A 24,263-nucleotide genomic window follows, 5' to 3' on the forward strand; every position below is an offset into this window, starting at 1 on the left:
GTAGGCAGAGTGTACTTGACCAAATTGTTACTTGTCAGTGCCATGAGTTTTTTAAATGAACAGGGACTAAGCCTCATCTGAAAGACAGTAATTCCAGCAGAAGTGGTCTCTTAGTACCATATTAAGTCATGTGTTCAATGACTTGAAAGAAGAATGTCATCTGATGAAATTAGCACCACTTCCTGCAACAGCTTGTGTTTCCATGGAGGTCTCTCTCCAGGCTGACACTGCCAAGTGTGTGAGATCAGACAAAATCACAGCCCAAGCCAGTTTGGCTTAAAGCAGGGGTTCTAAACCTTTTTCTTTCTGAGCCCTGCCTCAACATGCTAGAACAACTCCAGGCCAGAGCCCAGCAGGGCTGGGGAGGACTCAGGGCTCCAGGCCAGGGATGGAAACCCTGAGGCCTAGGTATAGTTTGACTTCTATTTGGGGGTGGGGAGAGGCAAAGGACAGGAGGTCTGTAGTCAGCTATAACAGTGGGGTCCAAGAAGGGAGCGCCACCTCCACCCTGTGACTCACCTCAGCAGGCCACCTACCGGTCTGGAGCTGTGTGCCAGTGGCTGCTCCCTGAGGGCTCTGCTGGGCCCAGCTCTGACCAATTGCCAAGCCCAAAACATAACATCTTTCCTCTCTTTTGATCAGTGCTATCTTTTCTTAAGAGGCATTTTGAACCTCTAGGTGGCTAGCTGTTTGACTTTCAACCTTTGATAGGCCAAGAAATATCTCAGATGTTTTCTCCCAACAGCTAACAAATATTTTGTTTGTATATTATTATACAGGCAACTCCTCAATCCAATAATTCACACTGATTTACAAGTAGCATCAACCTCATTTACGCAGAATTGTTTAATAATCATTCAAATAAAACATAAAAATGGTAAAAACCACTTTGTTTTCCACATTGGTCAAAAGATTAAAAATTTAAGATATTTTATGAAAGCATTTATTATCTATAAACAAAATATGTTACATATTAAGCCTCACTTACATGTAAATAGAATATATCCATATCAATTTGCATATTAAAATTAATATTGCACCCAATTTAGAAGACTGACACTTTTATTGTCAACCATTCCCACATCTCTCAATGAGAGAAACTGAAATTATACACTTCCTTTTCTTTAAAATTAACTATACTGCTCCCATCCATTTACTTATTAAAAGAAAAACTGTAAACTTTCTTGCATTTGCTCCATTAAAATTATGAAATGTACACTTCTTTGCCTATATCTAAAAGATTAACTGTACACATTGGGTTTATGCCCTATTAAATAACATTGGAACAGTTATTAATGCCGGTGTAAGTCAGTATTATATAAAAAAAATGTGAAACATTTATACATCCTAAAGTTGAGGAAACTAGGTGAGTGAGAGAGAGAGAGAGAAAGAGAGAGTGTGTGTGAGTGTAATATGTACAAAAAAAAAATGGAGAGACTTTCTCTCCCCTTACACCCCCCCGCCCCCAATTAGAGGACACTATTGAACAATTACCAAATGAAGTATCTTCAACTTAAAAGTGGACTATTCTTCCTTATCTAGTCTTACAAATTGTTGCATTATGAAACTCAACTGAAATGAACAATCACATCTGTCAATTCAAAAGGCAGTTTTCCAATAACCAAATAACTTCATAAAATACTGTACAAGAAGGTAGACAAAAATATTTCAGGGAAGTGTTTCAAAAAATCCTATGAGGTCTTCACTGTTTTCCAGATCACTCTCCTCCTGAGACACAGAGAAGTTATTTAAAGAATAAACCAAGCCAGTGATGGAACCGTTAAGAGTGAAAAAAGTGCAATAGACTTAACCATTTAGTAAACAGGAATGGACTGTAACCACACCTACAACTGTGATTGTATTTTCACTAAAATGTGTTCATCTGTTCCAAGTATGTGAGTGACTACAACATACCACCATAGAGCCTAATTTAACTGTATGAAAGGTCAGATGGCATGGCTCTCCCAAAGGAAGAAAAATATTAGTTATCTAATTCACCTTTACCATTGTATAAATAAAATTGTTTAACAAAGTGGCACATACAGTTTGATTGCTTCTCAGCTGTTCATCTTTAAAGTAAGGTATGAAATGTGTGCTGCAGTTTTATTTCATGATTCTAATTTTTTTAAAAAGGGATAAAATTTAGCAGTTCCAAGCATCATTTAAAAAAATTAAAACTCTGGGTTTTTAGACCCTAGAATTTTATATATCCTTCAGTTTCACATTATATTTGCACAAGGATTAGGATTTATTTAAAAACAAACCAACAAAAAAAATCACCTCTTGGTTTTTCTATTTTTTCAATAGTCCCAAACCAAGCAGTTTTGTAAGAAAATTGTGAAGTCTTCATAGCCTCATGTCATCTGGTTTTTAAAAAATCCTGAGTCTTCCATAAAAAATATTCTTTGTGCAATCATTTTGCTAAAAAGCCTGTCTTCTAGAACTTAAATCTTAGACAATCATCAGCTGGTTTCACCAACTTGTCTACCTTCGGCCATCTTGTGGCGTAGCACGGCATCTAAAGGTGCTCGTTTTTTACGTATGTTACGTCCAGAAGCAATAAGATCAGCATATCCCCGTTGATGTGAGAAAGCATAAGCAGAACGACGGCTTGATATCCCTCGACGAAAAGTGCTCTGCCTTCGCTTCCACTGTTCTTCAGCCTTGTATTTCTTACGGTTCTTCTGAATCTTTATGAAAGGAAAATTTGTAACAGGTTAATTTAGAGGGCAAATAGGTGTTCATTTGTACTTAACATCTTGGGAACAACGTGATGATAACTTTAAAGTGTTACAAGTTTTATAAAAGTTTTTTTCTTGTTAAAATTTACCTGAGTTAAAACCAGAAGCATATGTTAAAAAAAAAGTGTTTTTTAATTATTTTATTTTGCATTTTTATTAACTTCTTAAGGCATTCTAAGATAGAGTGGGCATGTTGTGTAGTAAACAAAATGAAAAATTTGATATTTGTATCTCAACCTATTTTCTTGTTTACAGATGGCAATAGCTTTAAAAATAAAATCTAAAAGACAATAGAATTTTAATAATCACAACCGTTATCCCACGTGGAGCTTTCTTGCCAGTTCTAGGTAAAAACAAACACACACAAACCCAAAAATAAACCACTGCTGCCACTTGTCACAAACTTAAAGTGGTAAATACAAATCAAACTATAATATAGTCTGAAGCCAAAAATGGCAGAGTTTTTTTTTTATCCAAAGTGAGCCTGGGAGGGTTTTTGTATTCGGTTTGCAATCTGAACACATAGCAGTGGCTAAGTATAGGGAAGACAAATATATGAAAGCCTGTTTTAACAGTTGTGGCCAGACATGTGTCTTGCCATGGCAGAATGTGAGGATACTGCTATTCAGATAAGGATTATTTAGAAAGTTTCACACCTATGGATGGGCTCAGCACTAAAATACTTAAGATCATGATTAAATAAAAATATATATAAAATTCTGCAGACAATCCAATGTTAACAATGAAGAGTCTCAAACTCCCTCCCCCACACCTCTCTCTCTCTCTCTCTCACATGCACACACCATCACTCCCACCTAGCCCAATTACCAGAAAGTATTTAGTTTGCCTGGAAACTGCCCACACCTCATTCTGCTGGCTCCGGATGTGATGGGGATGCTAGAATAGGCTTCCTTAGATCAGATATGGGTATCAACACTTTAGTATGAGGACAGATACAAAGTCATGCTTTAAGCAGCAACTAGATAACTCCCTGACCAAGAAGTTCCCATATTTATTAAGCTCCCCACTGCAACACATCCTGGTCCTCTCTGGTAACTGTTGAGGACCAGGAACTCTATGGCTACTTCACATCCACTTTTCTAATAAAAGATTAAAACTTCAATTATCAACCAACGTGGGGTGGCCAAACTTACTGACCCTTTGAGCCGCTTACGACAATCTTCAGAAGTCCAAGAGCTGTGGCGTGCCAGTCAGAGTGGGGCTTCTGCCTTGAAGCAGGGTGGTGGGGCCAGGGGCTTCTGCACTGTGGGGAGGAAGGTCTGAGGGCTTCAGCCCCATGGGGCATGCCTGCTGGGGATTCAGCCCCTCTCCTGCTGAAGCCCTGATCTCTGGCAGATGCACCCCACAGGACTAAAGCCCCAAGACCCCTATCTCTGCTGGGCAGAAGTCCCTTGCCCCACCACCCCACCGCAGGACAGAAGCCCCGAGCTCCCCCCCAGTCTTGTAGGTGGAGAATGGAGGGGAAGCTGTAAGGGGGTCTCCGTGAGCCGCACTCTAATTGTAAAAGAACCGCATGCTGCTCATAAGCCGCGGTTTGGCCACCTCTGGTATATATACACACACACAATTAAAAATAAACTTCAAATTCCTTAAAACTATTTACACTAGTATGTCCCCTTACGAATTGCATTCACATAGTCCTGAGCAGTATTTTAAAGATCAAGTCTTTGATGGGGTCTGACCAGTCTTCAGACAGTGTTCTCAGTTCTGCTGAGTTTCCCTGTGGAGGGGGCTCAGTTCCTGACAGGGTACCTGCAGGTCCCAGATCCTCTCGGTGTTGTGTTCAGAAATACCTAAAATGAACCTGAGACCCCTGGAGAAGTCCTTTTGGAGCTGCCATTAGGTAACATCTGGGAGTTTCTACCAAGTTCAGAATCAGAGGGGTAGCCGTGTTAGTCTGGATCTGTACAAAGCAACAAGGAGTCCTATGACACCTTAAAGACTAACAGACGTATTGGAGCATAAGCTTTCGTGGGTGAATACTCACTTCGTCAGATGCACGTAATGGAAATTCGTGGGTATTCACCCACGGAAGCTTATGGCTTCTTCAGCTGCAGGTCCTTCCCTACGAGAGGGCTGAGGGACCTGCCGCCAAATTGCCACCAAAGAGCCCGACGTGCCACCCCTTCCCCTTGGCCGCCCCAAGCATCTGCTTGCTGAGCTGGTGCCTGGAGCCGGTCCTGGAAATAGTCCAGACACAAGCAGTGCTAACTGATATGCCTGTGGTGCTTTATATGGGTCCATTGATTTTTGCAGAAGTCTTTTAAAATCTGAAATGCTCTCTCCATCTCCCCGCTGCTCAGGGTATAATGTGGACTACTATTACAATGTTCAAAATCCAAATCCTATGCAAATGCTAGGAATGTTTCAGAATGTTGCCTTGCAAATATTGACTTCAGTTTCTGTATGACCTGTGCTGAGGAAGTCTGTGTAAGTATAAGCAAGTCAATATATCTGGAGAAGTAATAGACTACAATAATGTACATATGACCTTGCCAGGAAAAAAAAAATTACAAACCACCTGCTGCAAATGTCTGCCAGGTAACATTGTAGACAGTAATGGTTCTAATGATTGTTCTTCCTTGTTACATACTTTGCAACCCTCTGCTGAGGTCTGAATTTGCCTACTCAGAGTGGGCCACCATATGGATTGATGTGCTCATTCCCTGCACTTGCGTTTTTGCCATTGGTGCATTCCAGTTTCTCTATTAGGTGTAGTCCTTGTATTGCTGGCAACCCAGTTGAGGGAGCTGTCAGTCTTTGTGTTACATATATTATTTGTGGAAGACTTTTCTGTCCTTTCTCCAGGTTTCCAAGGAACTGGCCACAAACATCCAATGTATTGTTACTAGCTCCATGTAGAATCTTATTTGATCTTTGCAGATCTCTTTTCCGGGATTGCTTATGATTTTTATTCCTGTACTGAATTGCAATGACTGCTGCCCCAGTATCGGTTTTAAATTAAAGGTTTAATCTATTTTGATGCATGCTTGTGTACCAAGGTGTTCTCTATTCTACTGAGAATATAGCCTCTAAAAGTACAGGCTTGTCTGATAACACTCCCTCTTGGATTGTGTCCGCGACTCCCAGTGACCTGCATGTTATTGCAGGCAGTCCCATTTTCTGGCATCTCCTACATTGTCTCTTTGGCTGGACATTGTTGAGAGCTGTGGTATGTGTCTTGCTGCATCTTCCACAGCTTTTCCAAATTTCCCCCCTATTAAGGTTCTTTAGTCTCTCACTCTCTAGTTGTGCCCTGTTCTTATTTTTCTAATTTATGTCTTTCCTCTTTACTGTATCAATATTGTCTGATGCAGTCTCCCATATGCTGCTAGCATATAAATTATATTGCTGTTTCTTTATGGTTTCTTGCATTCTCAGTTTTGCTAGTGTGACATTTGGGTCTACTGAAGCTGTGCTGATAAACTGAATTATTTTATGCCAACAACTATCCTGTCTCCTATTTGTTATTCTTTTAATGCTTTATATTTGCAATGTTCAGCATGCCTATGAAATACAGTAATGAAAATCACAGCTGTTTCTCCTTGTTCCTGAAACCTCCTATTAAATTTGGCCCTTTCATATGTAATAGTCTGTCTGTCTACGAAGTGGCCGACAAAGCCTCTTTCACTTTTGTGTAGTCTCTCTTTTCCTCATCCGTGAGGGGGTGAGGTTCATGGATGTCTTCAGCAGCATCACCCACCGCAAATGGTACTAGGTATTTTTGTGCTTTATCTGTTAAACCTGAAGCAATCTGGAATTGCTCAACAATCTGGCTTGAGCAGAGCCAGCTGAGATACCAAAATCAAGCCCCTCAAAAAGAGGTATTTGCACTGTGGACTCCACTGCTGTGATAGGGCTTTATCTCCTTCTTGGTGCAGCTTTCTTGGCGGAGATCTGTTGTCTGATCTTCCACTTTCCCTACCGACTCACTTACTGTCAGTCATGGGCGGGAGGGGGGGGGTGTCTCTTTTCTTTCAGTCACTCCCCACCATTGAGAGATACGGAGAAAGGGGCATACTGTTTGGGAGGAAAGAAGATCTTCACTCTTCTACCCCACAGAACAAAGAGAAGAAGAAGGAGAGAATAAGAAGTTAAAGAAAGGAAAAGAGAGAAATGTCAGCAGGTGAGGTAGAGGTGGCAGAATGAGATACATGTGGGCCAGCACTTACTGAGGAAAACAGCAGATCAGACAAAGAGGCAGAAGCAGACTTGGAGAAGGCTTAGCAGGGAAGTATTGAGAAGACCATCCCAAGGCACTGACACTCCCTGCTCCACTGCAGTGGCAAAGCACCAGAGCACCCGTCTCTAGCAAGGTTCCCAAACTGCTAGTGTGGTTAGGCTTTCAGAGAACCCCTAAGTTGTCATTTTAGGGTGTATTCAGGCTCATGAGGAAGCCAGATGCACAGTCCTAATGAAATTCTCCTTATAGAATATAAGAACAGCCATACTGTCAAAGGTCCATCTAGCCCAGTATCCTGTCTTCCGACAGTGGCCAATGCCAGGTGCCCCAGAGGGAATGAACAGAACAGATAATCATCAAGTGATCCATCCCCTGTCACCCATTCACAGCTTTTGGCAAAAGGTCACTACCAATTAACTTATTTTCTGAACATTAAGAATATTATTGACTTATATAACTAAATACAGTTCAAATTACCAATTTTTTCTACTTACTTTATCACTTTCTGAAGGCCAAATTGTCATTGACAAAAATCTTAGTGCAACAACAGGAAGCAAACAAACTGCAACTGACAAAAGTATTGTCAACCAGAGATATGGCTGTCTTAGAGCATTTGGAGCAGTCCCTGGGAGAAATAAGAGTGAAAGTTAGTCTGTATCTGTTTTCAATTAAATTTACACAGCACAACAAATTGAATTCATGTTTCCTGCCCTGAAATGTATAATTGAAGTATTCCAAGTGTGTTTGAATACCACGGTATCAAAATCTAAAATAAGCCACTACCAAGAAAAAGATTGAGGTAAGGAGAGAGCCAGCAAGTGTGCCACAAATTTATAACAACATCTGTATTTCCTTTTCAATGTATTAACTTATAAAACTCTTTAAGGGATAAGTTAGGGTGAGAACAAGTATGTGGCTGGCACATGTGGTTTTTTGATTACTTTTAATGGGCAAAAACTGTGATTAAGAGATACCTCTAGGATCATTGTAATATACATACAGTGTAGAATGTAAATGCTAATTTAATATGAAAGCACTGTAGCAGTTAAAGCTTAATGTTTAATTTAAGCAACCAGATAGAACAAATTCTAAAATCTGAAGTACTTTTAAAAAGCAGAGGATGAAGAGCATGAATATATTGTACAGGAAGCAACCCAGGATTTTTCTCAGATTGATTTTGATATTGAACTGAAAGTAATTTGCACAAGGATGTCGTCACATCTGGAACCAGTATGCAGCAGGAAATTTGTTATGCACAAATGAGAGATGGTTTCAAGTAAGTTTAGGCACCTGACAGTCTTTGAGAAGATCAGTCTCAAGCCCATTGCACATCCACTCACTTACCCAGATCACAAATTAAAAAGGTGGGGAGGGTGAAGGACAATGGGCAAAAAAAGGTCATCTCAAGCATGTTCAGTAGGCACATCAGGCACTTAAAGTATTACCAACCCAAACCATTTACAAATTTGGAGTCAGGCCCCCCCAGAATCATGCGACCTTTTTAGAAATAAAAAGTTTGGAGTTCTTTTTATTTGCTTCTAGTTTTTGATCCTTTAGGGTGCAGTTGGGTTACATTTTCAAGCCTTTTCACAGCTAAGAAGCCTAGAAAAATTTGCTTGAGAATCATACTTTCTTTTTAAAATTATAGGTAAAGTTATAAGAAACATCAAATGTCATGAGATGTAATACAATTGTGTGTGTAGGCAACTTAGCATTCACCTTTGAACCTTACTCCCACTGACGTGCAGGAGTAACTTGGCAGCCACAGAGCAGCCTTCAATATAGGATCACAGGTTTCCCTTTACTCTGTGCTGCAGATCACTTTTTACTTTGCTCCTTTGTACGCAACACCCTACACTGCACAACACAGGTAGCTACTTCAACAAAACAATTTTGAGTAAGACACACATGTTGACCTCATATAAACTAGGCAATGTTTTTCTAAAGTGAGTTCACATTTACCTCTACTTACTCGGCATCAAATCACATCTGATAAGCTGATATTTTTATACTGTGTTTACTCTAGTTACATAACCATTTGAGGTAGAACGCAAGAATACAAAACAAATAACAAAACACTGACCTGTAAACTGAAAGCTAGATGGGAAGAGAACATGTATTCCAGCACTGTGAAGGTCAAACATGATACCAAAATAAAGTGCAATACTCCCAAATATTGAGAAAGCATTAACGAAAGTCCAGTAAGAGGTATCCAAACCCATCTGAAAGTAAATCAGATAACTCACAATGAATTTATGATGTAGAAGTCAGAAGTATGTAATTGAATATTCTGTAAACTATCTGTTATGCAGATACTTGGGTCACACTAATACAATATAGAATATTCTGTGAATATACCAGAAGGGAAGATAATAACCAAGCAAAACTATATCAATATGCAAAAAGTTTTAAACTGAATGATAATTAAGCATTTATTCTCACAAAGATGCACTTTCAGAGCAGCAGGGGAGATCATGAAGATAAATGTACTTGCCTGAAAATTGACTGCAACTATGAGAGAAGAGGCTGCAGTGACAGCAAATGATTGATAGTCTGAAGGTGCCTCTCCATCTTGCCCCATGGTTTGAAGATAAGCTCCATACGGTATGAAGAAAATAATCAGTGATGTTATAATTCCATGTATTAAGCTTACAAAGAATTTCTTGTAGTTAAAAAGCAAGTCTTTCTGTCCAGATATATACAAACCAGGGAACCGAAGACTAAGTTTGTCACTCACATCCTTAATAAAAGAAAAGTTACAGCAGTTAGAAATAAATTAGTGCCATAGAACCTGAAGCACTGTATAAATCTTCCCCCATCAACATTTACCTTTAGGGTGGGAGGATAGAGGAGTTAAGCAAGACAAGCCCCCAGATTACCTCCGTATTAATCCCAAAAGTGATAAAAATCAGACGCTTAAAAAAATACATAACTTGAATTCATATATGCATATATGAATGCAAGCTATATTTTTAAATAGTTAGAAAATGGACAGGGAGACTCTAGAACAGCAGTGTGTTGGTATAGAAATGAAAGAAATAACGTGTCACCATGACTTTATATTTATTCAATATGAATACTGAATATGAAGATCTAAGAATATGGTACATTTTTCCTTCCATCACTCAAATGACGTACCATTTCTATACCTTCCATTCATACCTATTTGTAAATATTTCCATAATAGTGTGCAACAATGCCCAGTGTACATGCAAAAAGGTAGTGCTAGCATTTTTGTGGGAAATGCAACTCGATTTCCTTGCTTTTTTCTTTTTAAAATCTCTAACGCATACATACTGCATGAATTTATTGAAATTTCTTTTCTTTTAAACCTCCCACCGACCATAAAAATGCATTGCATTTCTAAGCATGCAAAATCTATAGGCAAGCCCAATTTGGAAAATCAAGCAAATCCAAAATAAAATCTAAGACCCATTCAGATTAAAAATAAAATATTGAAGTTTTCAACATAATTTTTTTTGCCAAATGTATTCCCATTGAAAATGGTTTTAAAAATAGAAATACCTTCTGACACTATAATTGAAGATAAATAATGCAAGTATACTTCATAATCAACCCCATTAATGCCATTCTATAGTATTGTACATACATATTGGCCCTGATTCAGCAAAGCACTTACATATATGGCTAACTTTAACCATGTACTTCAGTTCTGTTGAAGTCAGTTGGAATTATGTGCTGAACTGCTTTGCTGAATCAGGCCATTGTGAAGAAAGCTATCACAATCCAATTCTAATCTACACTTACGGAGATGTATTCCTTTCAGTTAAGTTATGCGTTAATCCTACCAATGGGATTAATGGGAACTGCCCTCTAGCAAGTGACTGAACAAAAAGTCACAGCAATTATTATACTCCGGTATTTCTAGTTATTAATGAAAAGAAGCCTACAACATTTTCTATTAGCTTCATGGAAAAAAGCTGTCTGCTAAGACCTACAAACATTTAAGCAGATCAATTCAACATTGAACGTATTTGAAGTTGGTTAGCTTTGTCTATTCTAGCAGGTCACACCTTATTGTCCTCTAATAAACAGGATATCTAGCAACCTAAAAATGTCACAGATTAGAAGTGAAAGTTACTTCCATTATGTTTACCCTGATCTTTTTCTTTAACAATTGCTTCTAACATTCATTTGGATATTTTTTTCTTAATAGCATAGTAGTATACCTGGTCAAGCAAGCCAACCAGAAGAACTGGAAGACTGGAATATAACACGTTGTAAAGCGTGATAAACCAATCTTCATAAGCGGTCTGAAATAGAAAATAAATATCAATTTATTAATTAGATATTACTTTATATTTAGTTGCATCATTTTCATTTAAAAAATTAATTCAGAAACAATCTAATCTAAACAAGAATATTAAGAAAACTGATTAAATTGCCAGGTTTTGTTTATTTAAACTTAATGTGCATTAACCCACCAGGCCTCTAGGGTCTTGAAATAGTTCTTTGAGCATGTGTGTTAAAATATGCACCCTTTTTACTAAAGCAGCATAATATACAGGTGACCATTAAAAGGACAGAATTTGTTCCCTAGCTACATACATTCAACTTCCACTGAAGTCAGCAACAGTTGCACAAGTTGATCTGAGAACAGATTTTGACCACAAGTGTACTATACCAGCAGTGATCAAATTAAGAATTGATACCTTACAGATGTAATTAAACCTGGTGGAAACTCCATTTCAGTTCCATAGGAAATTCTGACATTTGTACATTTTTGTTATTGTTGTTCTGAATCAGAACAAAAAGAGTCCAACTTTAGAAATTCCCCACGAAAAGAAGTCTCTGAACAAGTTTCATTTGGGGCCAATCAAAACATTTAGTTGCAAGTTCAGCCTTAAATTTAATATAAAATTGGGTAAGGGGAAATTAAAACAAAGCATTCGGATTGGGTCAAAATGTTTTGCCCTGTGTTTTGATTTAAAAAAAAACAACAGCTTTTATCAACATAGACATGTTCCCACTAATATTTTCTGTGGGAAAATGTTAGTGAGAAAATTTTTGACCAGCTCCAGAAAAAACCTCAAAAATATCCTATTTTATTGCAGGTTTTTTTACAGTGTTTATTTTTATTCCTCAGAACATCTGCATGAAAACTGAGAGGTTACTTACATGTACAGTAACTTGAGTTCTTCAAGATTTTTGTCCCTATGGGTGCCCTACTATACAATGTGTGCACATCCTACACTCTTGATAGGAGATTTTAGTCAGCGGTTTCCACGGGTCCATGCCAGCACACTATACTTCCTTGGGCTCTAGTGCAAGGGCACATAGGGAGAGAACCATCCTGCCATTGCTCCAGTTCCTTCTCAACTATGAAGCCCAGAGGACTGCAGCAGAGCACCCACAGGGACAAAACATCTCAGAGAACTCAAATTACTGTACAGATAAGCAAACTCTCCTTTGAGTTATTGTCCGTATAGGTGCTCCATTGTTGGAGACTCCCAAGCAGTAACTCAGTGTGGAGGCAGGTGCTGAGAAGGCAGATCCAACACAGTTCTGAGGACAGTGTCACCAAAGACTGTATCTGCTCTGAAAGCAAGTAGGATAGCAAGTGCCTGGTGAACCTGTGAATGGAGGACCAGGCTGCTGCCAGGCAAATGTCCACAATGAGTAGGTCCTTAAAAAGGGCTATCCAGTGGATTGGGCAGTCACTCTAAGTCAGAGATGCACTCCAGCATTAGCTTCTTAACAAGCTAGAATGAATCCAGAAACCCATTTTGATAGTCTCTGATTAGAAATCGACTGCCCTTTATTCCCTTGGCAAAGGAAGTAAAGAGCGGGGGGTGGGGGAGGGAGCCATGAGAGATCTTATTCTGTCAAATTATGTCAAGGGCCTTTCTTCCTTCCAGGGTATGGAGGCTTGTCTCCTTCTTTGAAGAATGAGACTCAGGTGAAATACTAGTAGAGCCTAAGGACAGCCATACTGGGTCAGACCAACAATTCAGCTAGGCCAGTATCCTGTCTTCGGACAGTGGCTGGTGCCAGCTGCTTCAGAGAGAATGAACAGAACAGGGCAATTTATCAAGTGATCCATCCTCTGTCATCCAGTCCCAGCTTCTAGCAGTCAGGGGTTTAGGCAGAGCTGGTGCAACCATTTAGGCGACCAGAGGGCGCTAGGATTTGGGGGGCGGCATTTACTTATTTCAGGTGACAACTCAGGACGGAAAATTACTTTAATTTTACCTCACTGCCCCCAGGCAAATACATGTCTAAGTAGCAATGCTGATAAATGAAGAGATAATTGTATCAAAATGGAAGGCAATAGAATGTTCCACAGTAATAGCTTTTTCAACAGTTCTGGCAAATAACATGCATTCCCAAGCTATTTATTGTTTAGAAAAATAGAACCAAAATTCTCTAAAGCCTGGGACAAAAACAACCGAGTATCTTATTAGATAAGACTTGCAAAGCCCAAGTTGTGCTGCAGCTAGTTTATCCTTCCAGGCCTTTTGAAGAGGGTAGAGGGGATGGGGTATTTCACAAATAATTGAAGTGAGAGACCGAGATTACCAGAGATTACCGGATGAGGTGGTGCGAAGAAACAATGTTCATAGTTCAGTCATGCTATTGATTTCAAGCTTTATGCTGTAATAGCCAACTGTACATGGAATTCTTATTATTTACTATATCCTTATTTTCTTCTGCACACATGATAAACTACATTGATCAGAAAAAAGTTAAATTAGCGAAGATTAAGATACCAATAGCACTATAGCTGGAGATTAACGTCTTTCCAAGGCATGAGTAATAGAGTAAGTATGAAATCCACCACAATGATATGAAAGGCTCTAACATGAACCTGCAAAGGCTGCTTCCTTTAATGCTGTTCGCTTAAATTACATCATCATTTAATAAGTTGGTCTCCATTATTTTGTTTTGGCAAAAAATAAGTTTTTCTAGTTCATATTAGAAAAGCACTTCTCTTACCTGGGCAGAATAGCCATTGAAGAACGAGTACCAGAAGTGTACTAGCGTAAATGCAAAGTTTTTGTAGAAGAAATATCGTAGGAACTTGCACATCCTTATATAGGACCATCGGCCATGAACTAATAGTAATCTTTGCAGGTATCTGAATTGTCCAAAAGAATAGTCACTTGACATGACTGCTTGCATGCCTTCTTGTCCACTAATCCCAACACCAATATGAGCTGCTACATTAAATAAAACAAACAAACAAATAAATAAAAAAAAGAGTCCCACATAGAATAAGCAAGGTTTATTAAAACAAGATATATTATTAAACAAACGAAGATGCACAATAACATTCCAGTTTATACAGTCATTTAACAATTCCCATTCTCTGTTGTAAATTTCTCCAGACCCAATTTATTCTTTATGTATCTAAACAGCTACTTTACTTGTTAAAAAAGATTGTCTGAACTCGGGGAAAATAGCACTGTCTAATAAAGTGATGTAAGACCTTCAAAAGCAAAACCAAAAACCAAATAGCCAGTGAAGTTTTATAGATGACTTACTTTTGATCATGTTTACATCGTTGGCACCATCCCCTATAGCCAAAGTTATAGCTTTCTTATATTTCTTCACCAGCTCCACCACCATGGCCTTCTGTTTGGGAGTTACGCGGCAGCAGATCACTGCACTGCACTCGCATGCTAAGTCTACAAAGTTTCTTTGTTGCTGTTCTTTATTAGCATCAGCTCTCCTTTTACTCTGAATTTGCTTTTCTTTCTCTTCTACCGTTCTGGGAAATTTCAGTTTTGGAAGTTTCTTCTTCTTCTTTTTCTTCTCTAAAAGGATTTCGTTCTGGATAACCAAAGAGAAAGTAACTATTGTCCCTTCTTCGCCATTTAAAGATAGAGTGTTCTAAGGACTGCTCTTATTACATTTTTAAAGTCTGAAATACCTTGACTCTCATCTACATTATGTGCACTTCTGTAATACCACCCCAATGAAACTTCCCTGAAGAAAAGAGGACAGTGAATGCAGTAGGTTTTTGTACAACTTATTCTATTGTAATACTTTTGCAGAAATTAATGGAAAAAATCCTTTTTCTATCTTCAGCTAATTCATTTTGAAGAATAGTATTAGTTTCTGTGATATTAAGTTTTTTTGGGGGGGGAAAAAAAAGAAAAAAAAAGGAAAGTGTGATCACCTGGAATACCAAGCTGTCGTTGTCAAACGCATTGATTTGTGAAGTTATTAAAAATTCTGAGCTCCCTCTAAAGCCTAATATTAGCAAGACAAATGAAGCTCATCATTTCAGGTATGATCTTTGGGTTTTGATTTATGGGTTATCCAGTTGAGACACAGACTTATACAGGGATTAATGATCACTTCTAAGCTGAATAGTTTTAGATTTGTTATTTGCTGATTGTAGTAAGATGAGGCCCTGAAACATAAACCCTTATCAGAGGCCCGGTATGAGGCCTGAGGCCTGAACTAAAGTAATGGTCAAGACTTTGCTAACATAAAGCAAAGTTAAGCTGTGAGCCACAGGCAGGCCCTGCTCACAGAAGCTGGCAAGGAAAGGGCTGATACTGCAAAAAGAGACATACCTAAAAGGTACGGGACACCAGATATCAGAACATTCACATACTTGTACACTCCACACAGATAACAAGGAACAGGCTGATCCATCCCAATGTACAAGGTGAGAGGCGGCACCTTACTACATAGAGGGGTTGTACCTTGCTGCGTAGAGGGATTGTACCTCAACAGGTCAGGAGTGATGTGTAACTTGTTTGTACCTCTGTATAAGAATGCATCCCTGAGTGGATGTCTTTGTCCAACCTAAGGGGCAGTGGAAAGTCCCACCACTGACTGAGCTGAGTCCAGTGCCAGGGGGCACATATTCGTAGTATGTCCTGTAGAGTAAAGTCTAGAGGGAACTATCATTGTGCTTCGTTTGACAATAAACCTGGCCCAAGTGCCTTCGTACCTTACTAGAGTGTGTGGTTATTGGGGGTTCTCTTGGGGTCTGCTGTGTCAGCTATCTGCGCAGAGCTGGGACAGCACACAGAGGGAGCACACGCATGCAGCCGATTGATATCAACATTGAACAGAGCAGAGCACCATACCAGGAGCGTCTGACAACACTGATCTATCTCCTCCATCTCTGGTTTGTATAGAATTCTGCCAATAGGATTCTCACCAATACTTGGATTGCCAATCAGGTCACTTCTTTACTGAAAGTCCTTCAGAGTTTTCTGAACTCTTAAAATATCATACCACAGTACAAGGTACCATATGAGCCTGCTTCCTTTTATTTCTGACACTTTGTTCACATTTTGGTCTCAGACATACCCTTTACAGTGGGTCCCCAGTATACGTTGGGGTTGTGTTCTTGAAAAGGGCCATGAATACCAAAACAACATATACCGGGGACCTGCTGGTACAGCAGTGGCGTAGACAGGAGAGAACACCTGGGTGGGTGCCAGGGTGGGCAGGTAATGACAGGGGGCAGAGGGGTAGGAGTGATCTGGCGGCCTCTCTCCCCCTCCAGACAGCCTTTTGGTGGGGGGCGGGAGGGAAGGAACACAAATGATAAACGCTCTGGCCAGGGCTCCCAGAAAAATGGGGGACCCTGTAAAAATGTGTGCCCCCTGCACCTCCATACGGTCCGCCCCGCCACCCCCCAAGCTCCTGCTGGGGAGTGGGATCGGGGCGTAGGGGCTTATCCAGCTATGTCTGGCAGGGGAGCAGGAGCGGGGACTTGTCCTACTCCACCCAGCAGAGAAGCCTGGCGCTCCTGCCAGGGATCGGTGTCAGAGGCTTGTCCTGCTCCACCCAGTGCTCCTGCCAAGAAGCAAGGTTGGGGCGAAGGGGCTTGCCCCGCTCCAGAGTTCCAGCTGGGGAGCTGCGTTGGGACACAGGGGCTTGCCCCGCTCTGGCGCTCCAGCCGGGGAGCAGGGGTTGGGGGCTTGGAAGGCCGGGCGAGTGGAGTGGGGCAAGCCCCTGACCCTGCTCCATGGCTGGAGCTCCAGGCAAGCGAAGTGGGGCAAGGCCCACACCCTGACCCACTCCCCAGCTGGAGCACTGGGCGGGTGGTGTGGAGCAAGCACTGGGGCGGGAGCAGAACCGGTACTGTGGGGATGGGCCTGGATGTTAAGTGGGTGGGCCACAGCCCACCTGTGGCTACGCATATCTGTTGCTCATCAATAGGGGAACGTGTTCTGATTCATGTCGGTCCGCATATCCCTCATTTGCAACTTACAGTACAGTACTGCAAATGACAGATATGCGGATCGGGCCCGATGTGAATCGGAACATGTTCCCCTATTGCTGAGCGACGGATATGCGAAACAGATAAGGGGGAGACGTATACCAGGGACCTCCTGTATTTCAACCATGAAGTAATGACTGCTGTCTGTTCAGAGCTCATTGGGGCCTGAAAGAGCTAATTTTGCATCTTTCTGGTTCTTTAGCACTTGACTTTCAGAGTCCCCTGATTACGAATAATTCTAACATTAGATTGTTCTTTTTACAGGTGATTCTTTTTTGCTTTGATAGTTAACACTGATAAAATTATGAGAGATATTTTATTGCTTTATCTGTGATATTTTCGAAGACTAGTTTTATAGTTTGGCATTTTATAGATAGAGGAAACTGAGGCAGAGAGGTTAAATATCTTTCATTGGGTGCCTCAGGGCAGCAATCAAGTGACTGAAGGAGTAATTAACAATAAGAAATATAGGATTCCAATTTACAGCACTATTAGCCTTTGACCTATTATGTATCCCAGAAAACTCCCCAAATTGAAGTAATGGAAGAGTCTGCTTTATACATACCAGCCAGGAACCAGTGATTATTAAAGCACGATTTCTACCAGATTGAAAGAATGGCTCATTCGTTCTTTGAGAGGAGTTTATATTTGATCCAGCTTTGTTATTCTGGTTTTCCAACCTTGTCTGAAGAAGAGCACTGGAAAATGAATGCAGAGTTTTAATGTAGGTCATCTAAAAACTACAAATACTGACTTATTTTATATCTTATTTTTATCTATGGGAAACCTAAAGGTAGACTTCAAACCAAGCTAAGTGTGAATTGGTCAGTACTCGGATGGGAGATCTGCAAGAAAGGCATATAGCATATGATGTAAGAAGTAGTTAACAACTCAGTGGGTAGCGTTCTGAACCAGTATTGCTCCAAAGCCTTAACACAAAGGATAAATTGCTTTCCTCGAATACTGATAATGTCTTTCAAATTAAATGAAAAGGGAAAATCCTGGCCTCTTATGGTTATTCAAAATTGCACAGCACTTTTTATAAAAGCAAGAGCATTAGTTGCGGTATTCTGGACAAATTCCAACTAGGTGATTATAACTTGGGTATCTTAAGATTCCCCATTCTTGTAAATTTGTTTAGGGGAAAAAAATCTTCAGTTTCTACTGTAAAATGTTGTGTTGTGTTGCTATTTCTGTGAAACAGCTGCTATATTTTCATCCTATAAGTTACTGTATTACAGTGGTGGATAAAGTTGATATTGCATGTCTTAACTATAGATAGCTTCGACAGTCTATAAAGTATGTTAGGATCTTTCTGGGTGAAAGGTGCTGCATAAGCATCAGTTGTCTTAACTTAGTGAAGTACTTATGCAAGGTGCTGAACTGAGTTATTTAGTTATTGTGGTAGCATCAAGTCAACAATGGTTGGTTTATTACTTCCACTGTTTTTAAAAGGCATGTTTCTGCCTGATCCACAATGAGTAGGGCCTTACCTAATTCACAGTCCATTTTGGTCAATTTCACGGTCATAGAATTTTAAAAATCGTAAACTTTATGATTTCAGCTATTTAAATGTGAAATTTCACGCTGTTGTAATTGTAGAGGTCCTGACCCAAAATGGAGTTGCGTGGAGGGCGGGGGGCGCAAGGTTATTGTAGGGGGGTTGTGATACTGCTACCCTTACTTCTGTGCTGCTGCTGGAGGCAGCACTGCCTTCAGAGCTGGGCGGCCAGAGAGCAGCAGTTGGTGGCTAGGAGCCCAGCTCTGAAGGCAGAGCCGCTGTCAGCAGCAGTGCAGAAGTAACGATGGCATGGTATGATATTGCCACCCTTACTTCTGCACTGCTGCTGGCGGGATGCTGTCTTCAGAGCTGGGTGCCTGGCCAACAACTGCTGCCCTCCGGCTGCCCAGCTCTGAAGGCAGCCCAGAGGTAAGGGTGGCAATACTGTGACCCCCCCTAAAATAACCTTGTGACCTCCCCTACAACCCTCTTTTGGGTCAGGATCCCCAGTTTGAGAAACACTGGTCTCCCCTGTGAAATCTGTATAGTATAGGGTAAAACCACCCTAAAGACCAGATTTCATGGTCCGTGACACATTTTTCATGGCTGCGAATTTAGTAGGGCCCTAACAATGAGTAGGTTGCCTTGGTAAACTGCAATGCAAAATAATTTAAAAAAAAATCCACAAACCACAGCATAACTGAATATTGGCCACTACTGTGGCTACAAAACAGGGGTGTGATTCCCTTTGCTGATGTACACATACTTGTGCTAGCTTGATAGGATATGTATTCTGCATGGCTCAGCTGTGCCCCCACTGCCTCTACTCATGCTACTATGGCTATACTGTTATTTGCACTCACACTGGCTCTGTAGGGGCTAGCACCAGTATGCATACATGAGCAGGGGAATCACACCTCCAGCTCGTAGCGTAGACACAGCCTGCGTTTCAGTTACACTGTTAAGGCATTGTAAGCACTATATAGGAGGAATCAAAGGAGACAGCCAGATAAAGAAAGCAAGTCACAGGAACAGTGTGGTTACTTTGAATATTTTGAAATTTGAGATTTTAAACTCCTATACAAAGACTTGTGTATGCATGTAACTTACCTGATATCCTCTCCATAGCAGATCGTAGTTTCATCTGTTAAAAGTTCACAAGAAAATCCAATGTTTTCAGCAGTTTCTGCAACAAACAAAGTCACATATTACTAAGATTCTTTAATTTATTATTATTAAGGCTGCGACTGTGTCACGGAGGTCACTAAGGCTGCGACTGTGTCACGGAGGTCATCTGTGACTTTCCATGACTTCTGCAGCAGCCAGTGCGCCTGGCTCAGGGGTAGCTCAGGCAGCCCCTGCACCTGCAAGCACCACCCCTGCAGCTCCCATTAGCTGCGGTTCCCAGCCTAGCAGCTCAGTGAGAGGGATGTCCCCTTCCGGGGAGCAGTGATCTCCAACCTTTTTATGCCCCAAATCACTTTTTGAATTTAAGGGCAAACCAGAATCTACCCTGCCTTGACCCTTCCCCAAAGCCCTGCCTTGCTCACTCCATCCCCCGCTCTCTCTGTCACTTGCTCTCCCCCACCCTCACTCACTTTCACCAGGCTGGGGTAGGGGTTTGGGATGGGGTACGGGCTGTGGGGTTCACAGTGTGGGAAGGGGCTCTGGGCTGAGCCTGGGGCAGAGGGCTGAGGTGCAGGAGGGGGTGCCAGGTGCAGGCTCTGGGAGGGAGTTTGGGTGCAGAAGGGGGTCCTGGCTGGGGCAGAGTGTTGGGGTGCAGGAGAGGGTTCAGGGTGCTGGCTCTGGGAGTGGGTCAGGGGATTGGGGTGCAGGACGGTGTACAGGGTGCTGGCTTTGGGAGGGAGCTCAGAGTGGCGCTTGGTGTGCAGGAGAGGGCATGGGGTTCTGTCCCTCTGCAAGCACTGCCCACACAGCTCTCCCAGCCAAGGGGAGCTGCAGGGGAGGTGCTTGCAGGCAGGAGCAGCATGTGGAGGGAGACCCCTGCCCCCCGGGGCTGCACTGGCCACTTCCGGGAGTGGCATGGGACCAGGATAGGCAGGGAGCCTGCCTTTACAGCAGCCACGCTGCACCACCAGAGATTGCAATCGACTGGGAGATCCTCTAAGATCGACCAGTCAATCACAATCGACCGGTTGGTGACCACTGCTTCAGTGGCTGCTCCGAGCTGGGGTGGCGCCATGCACTAGGACTGAGAGCAGGGAGCCTGTCTCCCATGCTTTCAGTGGTGCCCCTGCTGGCACCAAGGCACAATAGAGTAGGAAGCAGTCTGAGTTGAATGCAGAGGAGACAAAAGGTGGACAGGGGGAGGGAAAGGCATAGATTGGAACGAGGAGTCTGATGAGACTGGGATTGGCTGTGGGGAGGGGAAGACACTAGGACTCTGACAGTGAGTCCAGAGACAAAGACTGGGACTGGCTAGGCAAGAATGGGAATGGGACAAGGAGCCAGGAGTGGGGGAAAAGAAAAGACAGAGACAGGTGGGAGGGGATGGGGCAGAAGCATCTCATATTCCCCTCTAATGCTATATCACAAACAGGATAACTAGGTTGGGCAGAATTTGATTTTTCCCCCAATAGATAACCTTGATTTTTATTTTTAAGCTTTTTTTATTTTTATCTATTTAATTTTTCAGTTGTGCAAAATTATGGGTTTTAAGCATTTTGAATTAGTTTTATAACCATTAAAACACAAACTGTCAACATCAATATGTCTACATTTTAATATTAAATCAAGCTCTCAAGAAGTTTTCTTACTTTGCTTATCTGTAAATTTCGATGATCATAGATGGAAATATTTTTTCATTGGTTTGTATAGTGCAACTGACATTTCCCGATAAAAATCTGATCTTTCCAAGCTTAAGGATAACCCACTATTATCCTCAGTTACTCTGCTATAACTCAAGTAGCAGGGGTCTATGTGCTGTGCAGTGGATCTAAACTTGGTTCCAACCTCAATGAAGACTCCTGTGAGTGTCAATATGATACTACATGATGGAATTTGTTTTTTTGTTTGCCTTTTCAATAACCTAGGAAATTACATACACGCACAAAAAAACCCCTTACGAACATCAACTTTTAAAATGAAGTAGTCAGAAGTTAGGAAATGCCTGTGTATCAGCCTCCTTGTGCATATGAATTATGATAGTCTCATTACATGATCACATACTATTGTGTCCACAGAATCTCTGTACAGGATGGACTTGCTCTGGAGTTGACTTATGGTTGTCTAGTTAAGTAAACTCATCTGAAGAACCCCTGCTTCATTTTTGCAGAACTTGGAAGGTGTGTAGTAAATGAGGCAGAGATTGCAGGAAGAGTAAGGATGGTTCATGGTTAAGGTAGGTGAACATTACCCTGGAGAATTGGATTCTATCCCTGCCTCTACCACCAAGTTCCTGTGTGATAATGGGCAAGTCACTTAAAGGCTTATTCTCTTTTCAAACCCTCCTTTAAGAAGAAAGTTTTGTTTCTGTCCCAGCAACTTAAAAGACAAAATTCACTTGCATGAATCAGCCAGGTTTTATAACCATAGAAACAGGAGCTAATAATGGAAATAGCAACTCATTCTTCTGTTAAAGTAACGTCTGTCATGAACATTATTTTCCAATCAGTTACTCTTGTGATTGGACAAGTAAATTAGTTGGCAGCCAATTGTCAGACATTAGTTTCTTATTTGGAAATATAGCAAAGATTTTTCTCTGAAAATAATTCATAGGTTAAGGCCATAATGGTCATCTAGTCTGACCTCTTGCAAAACACAGGCCATACAATCTCACCCAGTAAACTCAGCATTAAGCGGAACTTCCGTCTGAGCTATTGCACATCTTTTAGAAATATATCCAGTCTTGATTTAAAGACTTCAAGTGACAAAGAATCCACCACAACCTTACGGAAGTTGTTCCAGTGATTAGTTACCCGGTTAAGAATTTGAGTTTTATTTCTAGCCTGAATTTGTCTAGCTTCAGCTTCCAACCACAAGATCTCATGTTTCTGCTATCATTATAGTAATGTAAATATACCCTTTTTGTCACCAGTAAGCACCCAGATTTTAATGTCCGCCTTTGCAAGTTTGGAAATTGTTTCTGGAACACCATCCTGTAGTTTGTCTTCAATAGCTGTAGCACCCAAGAGCTGGAAGTCATTGGAAACACAAGCATACAATAAGACAAAAATCCAGAGAGAAAACACGTTTAGTTTGTAGTATAAAATGAAGCTACTTAGATATGGAATAAGATACTGTTGTCTCGTCTTATACTTAGATTGTAGGCTCATTGGGGCAAGAACCATCTTTTTGTGGTCTGTTTGTATAGCACCGTGCACAATGGGGTCCTGGTCCATGACTGGGGCTCCTAGGTACTATGATGATAATAAACACCACCATTACAGAACTAGATGACTTTGATAGTTATTATTATGTAGGACACCACAGGAAACATTTTCATCTGTGTATTGTATTCCTTCAGTTACATATAGGGTTTGTTTATAATATGTAATAAATTCTCCACTTCAGATACTGATTTTACGTTTTAAAGACGTGTTCCCCACAGTGTTTAAATAATGTTTTACTGAACTGACACAGTAAAAGAGGGAATGTCAAGAGTCTAAGGTAACAAAAGTGTTTTTAAGAGGGACAGTGACACCATGAAGTCTTGCACTATCCAATACCACTAACAAGGTGGTGAAGGTAGCAGATAAGGAGTGATTAACAGGTGGTTGCTATTACTAAATAGAGCATAATAGGTGGCGTGGACTAAGAACATAAGAGGGAATGACCTGCCGCCGAAGAAACGGCAGTGGTAAAGCTGCTGCCAAAGTGCCGCCGATTGCTGCTTCCATCCCCACCCCGTCACTTGGGGCGGCAAAATATGCTGGAGCTGGCCCTGATCAGCAGTTAACAGTATGGTGATCCTGGAATTCACAGTTGACCAAATCGTTTTAACAATAAACTTTTTCTTGGTATACTTCAGATGGCCAAGTTCTGCTTTCTAGTTACCCCAGAGAATCTCTTTTAAAGTCAATAGCATTTGCCAATGCAGTAGAGCCTGATTTGGCCCAGGGTATTGGATTTCTTTAAAAAAAATAAATCTTCACAATGACTGTGATGAGAGGTTTTTGTTTTTTTAAATGCTATTTGTAATTTATACTCTTGCTTCTCATGAAGTGGTCTTGAATATACCCAATTAGAGTTATCTGAGTGACGTATCTTGATCAGACTGTTTGGTCCATCTTACCCTCTGTGTCAGGCACATTAAGCAATACTCAGTTCTTCAAATAAAGGCAAGTTAACTCCATACCATACTAACTGGTTGCATCACACACAGTGGAGGTAAATTTAATACTAGAAGTATTTCAGAGCTTTAAGAGGAAATAACCTTTGAACAGCTATAGTAAGGTTCCCCTTTTGCAAATGATTTGTAATGCAGTTACTATCATAGCAGATAGCTGTTTATCTATCAAATTTTAAAACCTGAACTTTTTTTAATAAAACTTATTTCTGAGCTAGTCCTACTGCTTACAGAGATATTAGCAACCTTTTTGGAATGGAGGAGAAAAGTCCACTGAAAGCTAAACCAAAGAACTC

At 40.9% G+C, this 24,263-nt stretch overlaps 1 protein-coding gene across 5 annotated transcripts in view; it reads right to left on the bottom strand.

The window, feature by feature from the left end:
- Positions 1–827: 827 nt before the first annotated feature.
- The window catches only part of ATP8B1 (ATPase phospholipid transporting 8B1), a 113,321-nt gene continuing 89,885 nt past the window's right edge, over positions 828–24,263 (bottom strand). For all 5 annotated transcript variants that reach the window (XM_045021141.1, XM_045021140.1, XM_045021138.1 and 2 more), the window contains 10 exons: positions 22,702–22,813; positions 19,770–19,845; positions 17,724–17,856; positions 14,451–14,739; positions 13,903–14,126; positions 11,136–11,219; positions 9,440–9,685; positions 9,029–9,167; positions 7,440–7,570; positions 828–2,690 (listed from right to left, as the gene is read on the bottom strand). In XM_045021141.1, the coding sequence (XP_044877076.1) occupies positions 2,463–2,690; positions 7,440–7,570; positions 9,029–9,167; positions 9,440–9,685; positions 11,136–11,219; positions 13,903–14,126; positions 14,451–14,739; positions 17,724–17,856; positions 19,770–19,845; positions 22,702–22,813 (1,662 nt within the window). In that variant the 3' untranslated portion in view covers positions 828–2,462. The remainder of the gene's footprint in view (positions 2,691–7,439; positions 7,571–9,028; positions 9,168–9,439; positions 9,686–11,135; positions 11,220–13,902; positions 14,127–14,450; positions 14,740–17,723; positions 17,857–19,769; positions 19,846–22,701; positions 22,814–24,263) is intronic.

Source organism: Mauremys mutica, chromosome 6 (assembly GCF_020497125.1).
Source record: "Mauremys mutica isolate MM-2020 ecotype Southern chromosome 6, ASM2049712v1, whole genome shotgun sequence".
Classification (NCBI taxonomy): domain Eukaryota; kingdom Metazoa; phylum Chordata; order Testudines; family Geoemydidae; genus Mauremys; species Mauremys mutica.